A 10,377-nucleotide genomic window follows, 5' to 3' on the forward strand; every position below is an offset into this window, starting at 1 on the left:
TCTCTTGGATAAGGGATAAAACATACCTGATCTGCTTGGGATGCCAGTATAAAAGGATCGTATTTTCTATATCGACGGGAGTAACAAATATCAGTGATCCCTGATGTAAGCATTGCAAGAGAACAAACCATCCTCACTGGAAATGTTGGAAAAGACCAGATTTCAAGTGTAGGAGATGCAGCAAACCGGGTCATATTGAGAAGTTTTGTCGAACTGAAATGCCGCAAATTGCCGAAGCACAACCGGCAGAGACAAATGAGGTAGAAAATCTTTTTGTCGCATCTTGTTTCATTTCAAATGCTGTCAAAGATGGATGGTTGGTGGATAGTGGATGCACGAATCATATGACAAGAGATAAGAGTTTATTTGAGAAGTTAAACACTTCGTTCAAGTCGAAAGTGAGAATAGGAAATGGTGAAATCATTTATGTTGAAGGGAAAGGTGATGTTCTGATCAAAGGATCAGAAAATTATGAGTTGTTGTCTGATGTGCTATTTGTACCTCAGATTGATCAAAACATTTTGAGTGTTGTTAAGTTAGTTGAAAAAGGGTATAAAGTGATTTTCGACAAAAATGAGTTATCATTAGAAATGATACAAATGAAGTTCTGTTCAAGATTCGAATGGAAAATGAAAGTTACTGTTTTAATCCTACAAGTGAAAAGAATGAAGAACTTATGCCGAAAGAGGTTGAATGTGCAAATTGGTATGCTGGAGATGGCATGAGTCAAGGAGGACTGTTAGAAAATGACTCAAGCCTGTGCAAGGGAAGCTGAAAATTGAAGAGGTTGTGACGTGAAAAAAAAAGTTTGTAAAAGCAGTTTTTATTTTAGCAGTTAATGATGACCCGGTTTGCTGCATCTCCTACACTTGAAATCTGGTCTTTTCCAACATTTCCAGTGAGGATGGTTTGTTCTCTTGCAATGCTTACATGGCTCGAATACACTCTTGTTTTCTCCAGCATCAAAATTCTGATTCGGTCCCTTACACTTTTGAGCATTCCAGTTCTTTACACTTGCCTTCAACGCGCCTTCAACAGATTCATCGCTCCTCATAATCCTTCTTTGTTCTTGTGCTTGCAAAGCACTTTGAACTTCAGCAAGTTTCAAATCTGAAAGTTTCTTGGTATTTTCCAGAGATGCGATAGTTGCTTCAAAACGTTCTGGTATTGACACCAACACCTTCTGCACTATTCTTTTGTCTTCAATCTCTTCGGCAAGAATCCTTATTTTGTTCACAATGCTTACCAATCAATCTATGTAATCCTTGACAGATTTACTTGTCTTCATTTGTTGTCTTTCAAACTCCCTGAACAAGTTGAGAACTTTCATTCCCCTGATTTTCTCATCTCCCTCGTACTCCTTCTTCAGGAAATCCCACACTCCTTTTGTTGTTTCCAACGACATTATCTTCGTGAACACTGATTGAGAAACTGCAGAGAAAAGACATGATACCGCCTTTGCTTTTCTCGTTACCTTTTCTTTGTGGATTCTTATTTGATTCACTGTTGGATTTGCACCGAGAGGAGGAACCTCGTCATCCTCTTCAACGGCTTCCCATAAGTCTGCTCCTTTCTGATAGTTTTCTCCATCGAACATTGGTGTGGCCAGATTTGACAATGTCGAAGAACTTGATCCATCATTTTGCTCCATTTGTTCACCGATTTTGTTTTTTTTTTCATAGATTTTATTTTTTCCCCTCACAGATCCCAACAAGATAAAAATGCTCTGATACCACTGTTATTTTCTTAAAAACTTTCACTCACAATCTGTTTTTTCAATAAATGCAGAGTTAGAAACAAAGAGATTTTGCTGAAAATATATATATGCATCCATTACGTTTTTCTTTTGTTCTTACAAACATATATAAAACAACACATAACTGATGTAAGTTACAACTTTAACTTCAAAATACAAAATACAAACTAATCATTAACTGCTAAAATAAAAACTGCTTTTACAAAAAAAAAAAATCACGTCACAACCTCTTCAATTTTCAGCTTCCCTTGCACAGGCTTGAGTCATTTTCTAACACTAAGCAGTATCTTGTATTTTCGTGAATCGTGATAATTGCAAAACTTGTGTAAATATGTACATTTTGATGGAATTTAATTAATCGCACAATTCCTTGTGAAAAATAATATACAAATCTATATCCAATCATTGGATTCGAATTAAACTAGATGGCGTCTCTTAAATTCCGATTTTTGTAGGTAACGTCTCCGTACGGGAACGAGCTCTACAACGTTAAGAACGTCACTCATGGTCAGTTCGGGTTTACGGCGACGGAGGCAGGAACATACATGGCTTGTTTCACGTTGAATGCCCTTGTGAAAAATAATATACAAATCTATATCCAATCATTGGATTCGAATTAAACTAGATGGCGTCTCTTAAATTCCGATTTTTGTAGGTAACGTCTCCGTACGGGAACGAGCTCTACAACGTTAAGAACGTCACTCATGGTCAGTTCGGGTTTACGGCGACGGAGGCAGGAACATACATGGCTTGTTTCACGTTGAATGCCGACTAAAGATTGGGATTCAATTGCTAAGAAAGAGAAACTCGAGGTCAAGTTTCACAATTTTTCAGATTTGGTGCATTGCATATTCATCATATATGCACGATGTATTTCTACAACATACGTATCTCTCAATGTTTGTATGTATGTACTATATATATATCATTTGAAATGGCTTTTGTTCCAGGGCATTGAGCTTGCCTTGCGGAAACACGAAGAAACTGTGGAGTCCATCATGAGAAACATGCTCTATATAAGTGTCAGGTATATATATATATATATACATATGTATTATGTATAATGTATTCATATCGTATATATTGATTTGAATTGCTACCCGATGCAAATAAGCATTGGTTATAATTTATTTAAATCGGTGGTGTTGTAGGGAATCATATATGAGGAACTTGAGCGAAACAACAAACGAGAGAGTATCACAGCTCAGCATCGTGTCTATGTTGGTGTGCGTTGTCGTTTCAGTTGTTCAAGTTTTGCATCTCAAACGCTTTTTCCGCAAGAAGAAGCTCATCTAATATATATATATATATATATGTAATATATATAAAGTTTCGGGATATATATATATACAAGTTACAGGCTGGAATATTTAATTTCCCATTGTACCTTGAATTGATTTTTAATATCGAATAACATTTTCATTTCATCAATAGACAACCAATCTTGCAGCTGCCCACCAACCTTAAAAAAATCGAATCTGAATAATATTTTTCGCTTATGCGAAACATGTAATATGTTTTTGCAAAAATAAAACATTCATGTAGACTCCCCAAGAGCATATATAGATGCGAAGATTCTGTATATCTATAGGGCAAGTTGTGGACCTTTTTTATGCTTATGGTAATTTATTGGGCTAATGTGAAATTATGATAATTTGTGGGGCTATTCTGGATGTTATGTAATTTATGGGCCTACTGGTATATTGTGGTAATTTATGGCAGATTCTATATCTAGACGTCAGGGACCTTTTTGTACTATGGTAATTTATAGATCTATATGAAATCGATGATAATTCAGGGGCCTATATTTAATTTTATATAATTTATGTGCCTATTGGTATATTGTGGTAATTTATGGGCCATTTGTGAATATAAAAAGCTTCTATGGGCCTGTTGTGATCTTATGGGTCCATTGTCACATTATTGTAAGTTATGAGCCTAAAGTGTAATTATGGGCTTTATGGATCTTAATGATCTGAGTTTCGATCATAACGGTCCAAAGAATCACGTTATCACAATTGCGGTGGACATTCTGTTTGCTGTCTCCGGCTTCGATGGCGGCGGCGATATCGGCTTCGATGGCGGCGGCGGTGAGGCCGTCGTCTGTGGCGTTTCTCGCGAGACGGAGACCGAAGTGGGTATTCTCTTCTGTCGCGAATTGTTCGTCTTCCTCTTCGTCTTCCACTCCGAAGACGAGGAAGCTTGTTCTGTATTCGAAACCAGGTTGTTGTCTCTGCGACGGTCTGAAAGAGAAGCTTCAGGCCGCGTTCCTGCTCTCCGGTCCCGATTCTCTCCATGACGTCGTCCTGCAGGTCGGAAACCCTAAACCCTCGTTGCTCAAATTCGATTTCCCTCCTCTGCAATCCCATTAGGGCACAAGTTTGGAACTTGTTCTGATTATTCTATGTTCTTGTTTGTTCTTCTCCAAAGTGAATTGAAATTACCATTTTACAGTGGTTTGAATTCGTAATTATCAGGATTCTTCTGCGTATGATGAAACAAAGGATTTACATAGCTTAGTTTCAGATTCATTTTCCAGTGTTTTGAATTATGTGGAAGGGAAATTTCTTGCTGGAATGAGCCAATGTAAACGATGTAGAACTCAAATTCGATTTAGTTTGTAGAAGTTTATGTCTTGAGATTGTTTTCTTGAGTTATGTCAGGTGAGGGATATCACGACCAATCCCGACTGGGAGAAGGCTTACCAATATGAAATACCGGTTCTTGCAAAAGAAAACTCTGATGGCACCGAGGTTTGTGTAATAGATTCAGGGCTCTTAATTTTATTTCTTGATTTCGAGCTTCATATGACCATAGGCTTTAAGCTCTTGTTTATGATTCTGGATATGTTTTGTTCAACATTTTTGGATCCAACGTGCCAGATGTGGCCGGTAGGAGTGAATTCAGTTAGTCTTTTAGAATCAATGCTTCTATTATTGGTTATGACTTTCCATATCGATTATCGACATACATAATGTGATGAATCTTCTGGTTTTAGCTAGACCCTTTACGTGTCTGATGAAAAAAAAAAGGGACCAACCAAGTGGAACTGTCTATTGTGGAAATTTGTTTGAATGTTGTGAAATGGTGCATGCATTCTTATCCATTACTCAGAAGAAGGCGACTTGATCCAATTTTCCATCTTTATGTCAGGAAATTTTGCCGAGATTGTCACCTCGTCTCAGAGTGGAGCTCATTCAGAAGAAGTTAGCTACTGCTTTGTGTTGATAAATTCCGTGTAGGATTAAAAAAGAAAAAGGCATACTGGTTCTGATTGTTTGGACAATCATTTGACTGGTTTTCTCACTATTATTGCTATAAGAATCGATGTCTCATTGCGGATGCTGATTTGGTTCTTACCATCCTTTGTCCAGTTCTTTTGTCCTTTTGCCTTTATTCTCTTTGATCAAAGTCTCGCCATTTTTAACTCCGAGAAGGCGAAGAACCTCATCTTTTGACTGTTCCATCAACTTGGATGGCTCCAAGAGGTACATGCTCTGTTTTATGCATGGGGCACTTTATATCTCTCTCTTTTATGATTTTGATATATCACTAACTAACTTTTTGTTTTTGATTGATTTCCGAATCTGTGGTGCAAGTCAGGCACGTACATTGTCTCTTTTCATTGAAAATTATTTCGCCTTTTTCCGCATCCTTTATTAGCTAAAAGAAAAGGTTCGTAGAATTTCTTTAGAATCATCAAAGCTATTGTTCTTGCAATTGTTTGCAGATGACGCTGCTGCTGCTGCTTTTGCCCGGATGGAAGTGATCGATTTGGCAACACGATTCTATCATCATTTCTACTTCTCGATTGCCATTACGGAACTGCCTCTTCTTGAATGGTGGAAACAACTCTTGCTTGGATCCGACCAGAAGTGTTTCAACTAATCAAGTTTTGTTTTCCATCATTTGTCCAGCTGCAGGGTGACGTGTAGGTTAAGTTTCGAGTTAAGAGGCAGTGTTCTCCGTCTGGTTCATCTAACCATCCCTTTTTTCTTCTGTTGGTTTTTCCACATTTAAGGAAACGTCGTGATTCGATCGATGGGTACAAACCCTAGCCGAAGACAGCTAGCCCTATTCTCGGACAGCCAGCCACCCATCAAAACCCTAGGGCTCCCGGCCCTGTTATTTCCTAAGATTTCACGCTGACAATAGATAAATGCCGAACTCCCGAGTCCAAAACAAAGGTTTATATGATCAGAATTCATTACATGTGATATTAGATTTTATGTTGGTTGTCACCTATCACAAGTCCCTTGCTTTGTTCGGGTTCGAGACCCGGTTAAATGTGAGTGAACTCAATTTAAACAAAGTAACAAAAGAAATGCAATCTCAGCTCAACCGGTTCACAGCCTTAACCTTATTCTATCAATTAGGGGAGGTCAATTCGGTTAACAATACAAACAACCGATTTGAATTGAATAAAACATAACGTGTTTGAACTAAATCCGATATAAAAAAAATTCGAATAGGTATAATTTCTTTAAAATGGAAAAGACCGAATATAAAAAATAAATAGTCATATATTATTTTTTGGAAAACGAGTATTTTATCAACAAAAACTGAATCTGAAAAGAACTAAACCGAAACGAATTTAATACAAAAACTGAGTGGTTATAGTTTTTAAAAATAAAATAAAATAAGCGAATCTTGAAAATAATCAAACCGACCTCTTAAAGAAACCCGGCCTACGGAACGAGACGAGGCGAGGAGGGCGAGAGTCTTTACATATTTCGATATCATTATTGTATTCACTTATAGTGAGTGTTGAACGAACCAAAAGCATCAGGATATAATGCATTATCCTGAATCATTCAATAAGCTTTTACGTAATCTTTCTTAAAGTATGGTTTCCTAATCTCTAGAAAAAGCTTTTAGCAGCTTTATGCTGCATAATATATAAGAGAAATTTATATAATTTTCAAAAACAAAAAATAATAAAATTAAAATCTAACCATTTTACGAAATATCAAACAAATTGTACCAACTGCCGAGCAGGAGGTCCATATCATGCATGCATGGTGTCCAAGTGCCCATTACTTTCGATGACATACATTTTATGTATCCTACAACAAATGCGTAAAGATATATGTAGACAAATTAGAAATTTTATTACATGAAATGGTTTTTTAAGATATGTTTAGTAAAAATATATTCTTTAATTACTATGTGTAGATTCATTGATTATTCTATAAACTTTCGCCAAATCATTAGATATTATAAATCCAGAATATCCGAATCTTTTATCTGCATTTAATAGAGATAAAATGTTTTTGTTGGTCACAATTACAGACGTGAAAAATAGATCGCTTGACAAGAAGACTAGGCATAATTAGTAGCTTCATTTTTTTCTCCCAAAGAAAATTATTGATGTTAAAAAAGAAATTGTCGGTATACTTTACAAAAAGAGAGACAAATAAATCAACATATGGATAATGTTTAAGGTTAGGTTGCTTTTCAAGAAGAAGAAAAAAGATTCATTTCATGGTATCCGCCCTAAATATTATCGATTTTTTATAGCTAAAAATTTATTAGTTGCACAACAACAACAACAACAATAATATATAGTATAGTAATATTAATAATGATTTTTTTATTTGTGTATATATAATAAGAATGAGTTAATATATATATATATATGTGTGTGTGTGTGTGTACATGGTTTTGTTTGTGTCGAGAGAGGAGAAGAAGATGGGAACAAACACTTGGAAAACCACTCTTAATCCAAATGTTTTTTTTTGGTGATCCGTAGAGCACAAGCAAGTGGGCACTCGCACACCAAAAGCATCCCATAATTGGACTTAGTGTCACCATGCACTCACTCCCTCGTTATAACCCAATCACACACATATATACATATACCTTTTTTTGGTAATATATATACATATACCCTCATCTTTTTAATTTGATTTCGAAATATCTAATTGTTCTTTCGTACGTTTTGCATTTGGATCCCAATGTAAACACAAAACTACTGGTGTTTCGATATCGATTCCTCGAGTTCTCCTGCATTTATATTGTTTATATATCTTAGTATCTATCAATATATATGTATATATATGTAAGCTCTAAAATTATACACATTATTTTAAATATATTCCAAAGTATACAATCTGCAGTCCGCATTTACATGTCTGCTGAATTGAATGGTCAAAATCAACATATCTACTAAGTGGTGCTTTACATGTCTGAACCAACCAATGATGGAATTAAATCCCACACACCCCAATACAACACATCAATCTTTTCATTTAGCAACTTATCCATATTGATCACTACACAATGGAATATCATATATATATATATATATATATATCAATATTTTATCCAAAACGATAGAGCCCTCTTTTTGTTTATATAAGTAACACTCGCGAGTGGCGCCATCTTCATCACTTGCTCATCGACAGTTGGGGAGATAATAGCCAATTTCAAAATATGGGGGGTTTAAGCGAAATTTTCGAAAAGTGGAAGCCTTATGTGTTAATGATTTGTTTGCAATTTGGAGGAGCGGGTATGTATATTATCTTAATGGCCACTCTCAGCCGTGGCCAGAACCGCTACGTTCTCATCTTTTATCGAAATGCCGTAGCTGCTCTCGTCCTCTCACCTTTTGCTCTCTTCTTCGAAAGGTATAAAAACGATTATATATCGATTATATATATATATATATTTCTCTATCGAGTTTGAGATGGATCTTTCTTCTTTGTTTTTTCATCTTAATTTTTCGAAATCTCAGGAAGGTGAGACCCAAGATGACGTTTACGGTTTTCTTGCAAATAATGGCGCTTGGTTTTCTAGAGTAATCCCCCGAACCAGATCTTCCAACTTCTAGAAATTCGAAATATGGCCACGTTATTTCTAAAACGATCAGAAAAACCCTAACGTGTACTTGTTTGCACGCATGTACGTATGTATAGGCCAATATTGGACCAGGGTTTTGGTTACTTGGGAATGAAACTCACGTCAGCTTCATACACTTCGGCTATTATGAACGCCCTTCCTTCTATAACGTTCGTAATCGCCTTAGTTCTCAGGTAAACGGACATCATTAACTAAATTTGATCTTAATTACGTTCCTATAATGTTTTTGTCAATGACAAAAATGATATGAAACAGACAGGAGAAAGTGAATATTAAGGAGGTAAGAAGTCAAGCCAAGGTAATTGGAACATTGGTTACACTTGGAGGGGCATTGGCAATGACATTGTACAAAGGTCCGGTCGTTCCTCTACCGTGGTCCGACCAAAATTTGGACGGACACAACGGTAATACGAACGACACACAAGACCATGCCCATTGGATTGCTGGAACTATGTTGATCCTCCTTGGTTGCGTGGCTTGGTCAGGTTTTTATGTTTTGCAAGTAAGTCCCTCAACGTTTTTGTAGTTTGCATTTTAAGCCCTAATTATCTAATAATACGGACCAACTGAACTTTAACATGGTGGTTTTGATTTGTTTTTACACTTTCTAAATATACCCAAGACCCAATTCCCTTTTATACTGAAGTCATTTATCGATCTATATTTATAAATATGTCAATATACCAATAGTCATTTGCCAAGATTAATCGATATTCACATCACAGATATAATTGGAACTAATTAAAATTAACCCGATTTTTTCTCATATGCTTTATATGATTATCATGTGTCATAGGTTAAACACAGAACGTTTTTGTAGTACGGTGTGTTAATACATATATAAATATATCTGTACATGTGCACAGTCCATAACGATAAAGAAGTATCCGGCCGAGCTGTCGCTGTCTGCCTTAATATGCTTTGCAGGGGCGGCCCAAAGCTTGGCCGTGGCTCTGGTCATGGAGCGCCGTTCGAGCGGCTGGGCCGTCGGTTGGGACGCAAGGCTATTCGCACCTCTTTACACTGTATGTATATATTCATATATGTATGCATCATCTCTCTCTATATATGTGTGTGTGTATATATATGTTAAAGTTAAATGTATAAGTACAAGTATTAATTGAAATTATGATGTGAAAAAGGGAATAATAAGCTCGGGATTGACATACTACGTTCAAGGCATGGTGATGAAGACAAGAGGCCCTGTCTTTGTGACTGCTTTCAACCCTCTTTGCATGGTTCTTGTCGCTGTCCTTGCTTCCTTTATTCTCCATGAACAAATTCATCTCGGAAGGTACCCATATTTGTTTTGAGCATATACGTGGTATATATATATATATATATATATATAGATGTATCATATTCTTGATTCTTGATGTGATGTGAAGCACTGAAGCATATATAGATATATATATATATATATACACAAAACACGTTTTTGAATCTTGACGTGGAATAAGGTGAATATTAGTTTCCACGTGACATAAAGAGATCCCAATAATATTCAAAGATTCGCAACATAATATTCTTGGTTTATTCATGTTGTCTTTGTTCGCAGCGTCATAGGAGGGGTCGTGATTGCCGTAGGGTTGTACTCGGTTGTTTGGGGGAAAGGAAAAGATTATACCGAAGCAGGATTAGTTATCCCTGAGAAGAATAAAAACCTGCAAGAGCTGCCAATCACAGCGAAATTAGGTGACGTGGACACCAAATTGACCTCTGCCGTAGCAGCGGCCGGCAACAACAACAACAACGCTCTT

The 10,377-nt window shown here is 36.4% G+C and overlaps 3 protein-coding genes and 1 long non-coding RNA gene across 8 annotated transcripts in view; all 4 read left to right on the forward strand.

Annotated features, from left to right (window-relative positions):
• Nucleotides 1–2,376, forward strand: part of LOC104825208 (transmembrane emp24 domain-containing protein p24delta6-like) — a 16,003-nt gene extending 13,627 nt beyond the window's left edge. The window contains exon 2 of the mRNA XM_010557494.2: nucleotides 2,212–2,376. Coding sequence (XP_010555796.1) covers nucleotides 2,212–2,376 — 165 coding nt within the window. The remainder of the gene's footprint in view (nucleotides 1–2,211) is intronic.
• Nucleotides 2,377–2,527: 151 nt separating this feature from the next.
• LOC104817232 lies at nucleotides 2,528–3,054 on the forward strand. The gene is made up of 3 exons (XR_772487.1): nucleotides 2,528–2,568; nucleotides 2,707–2,783; nucleotides 2,908–3,054. It is a non-coding gene; the product is annotated as an uncharacterized LOC104817232 (long non-coding RNA).
• Nucleotides 3,055–3,745: 691 nt separating this feature from the next.
• On the forward strand, nucleotides 3,746–5,997 carry LOC104817239. Of its 4 annotated transcripts, none has more exons than XR_002023991.1 (5): nucleotides 3,746–4,068; nucleotides 4,420–4,509; nucleotides 4,910–4,962; nucleotides 5,131–5,687; nucleotides 5,778–5,997. XR_002023991.1 is itself a non-coding variant. In XM_010546343.1 (5 exons), exons 1-5 carry the CDS (start codon nucleotides 3,811–3,813, stop codon nucleotides 5,523–5,525), a joined length of 669 nt encoding a protein of 222 aa, XP_010544645.1. In that variant the 5' UTR covers nucleotides 3,746–3,810; the 3' UTR covers nucleotides 5,526–5,997. The 4 variants fall into 4 exon arrangements, 3 of the variants coding, with proteins under 3 accessions (XP_010544645.1, XP_019057608.1, XP_010544661.1); XM_010546343.1 differs by having other exon boundaries at nucleotides 5,131–5,359; nucleotides 5,487–5,997; XM_010546359.2 differs by having other exon boundaries at nucleotides 3,749–4,068; nucleotides 5,131–5,244; nucleotides 5,487–5,997.
• Nucleotides 5,998–8,085: 2,088 nt separating this feature from the next.
• LOC104817278 (WAT1-related protein At4g08290) overlaps nucleotides 8,086–10,377 on the forward strand; it is a 2,925-nt gene continuing 633 nt past the window's right edge. The window contains exons 1-7 of one of the 2 annotated variants that reach the window (XM_010546407.2): nucleotides 8,086–8,385; nucleotides 8,493–8,555; nucleotides 8,674–8,790; nucleotides 8,873–9,119; nucleotides 9,484–9,642; nucleotides 9,760–9,911; nucleotides 10,176–10,371. In XM_010546407.2, coding sequence (XP_010544709.1) covers nucleotides 8,192–8,385; nucleotides 8,493–8,555; nucleotides 8,674–8,790; nucleotides 8,873–9,119; nucleotides 9,484–9,642; nucleotides 9,760–9,911; nucleotides 10,176–10,371 — 1,128 coding nt within the window. In that variant the 5' untranslated portion in view covers nucleotides 8,086–8,191. Of the gene's footprint in view, nucleotides 8,386–8,492; nucleotides 8,556–8,673; nucleotides 8,791–8,872; nucleotides 9,120–9,483; nucleotides 9,643–9,759; nucleotides 9,912–10,175 lie in introns of both variants that reach the window. The other variant, XM_010546415.2, reaches the window with a different exon arrangement.

The sequence above is a fragment of the Tarenaya hassleriana genome, unplaced genomic scaffold, assembly GCF_000463585.1.
Source record: "Tarenaya hassleriana unplaced genomic scaffold, ASM46358v1 Cleome1, whole genome shotgun sequence".
Taxonomy (NCBI): domain Eukaryota; kingdom Viridiplantae; phylum Streptophyta; class Magnoliopsida; order Brassicales; family Cleomaceae; genus Tarenaya; species Tarenaya hassleriana.

What these genes read in the sequence shown, in the direction of transcription:
- LOC104817239 (XM_019202063.1), top strand. Translation starts at nt 3,811, where the DNA reads ATGGCGGCGGCGATATCGGCTTCGATGGCGGCGGCGGTGAGGCCGTCG. An exon ending in TCCATGACGTCGTCCTGCAG is followed by an intron (nt 4,069 to 4,419) that starts GTCGGAAACCCT and finishes GAGTTATGTCAG; the next exon opens with GTGAGGGATATCACGACCAA. An exon ending in GTGGAGCTCATTCAGAAGAA is followed by an intron (nt 4,963 to 5,130) that starts GTTAGCTACTGC and finishes TCCTTTGTCCAG; the next exon opens with TTCTTTTGTCCTTTTGCCTT.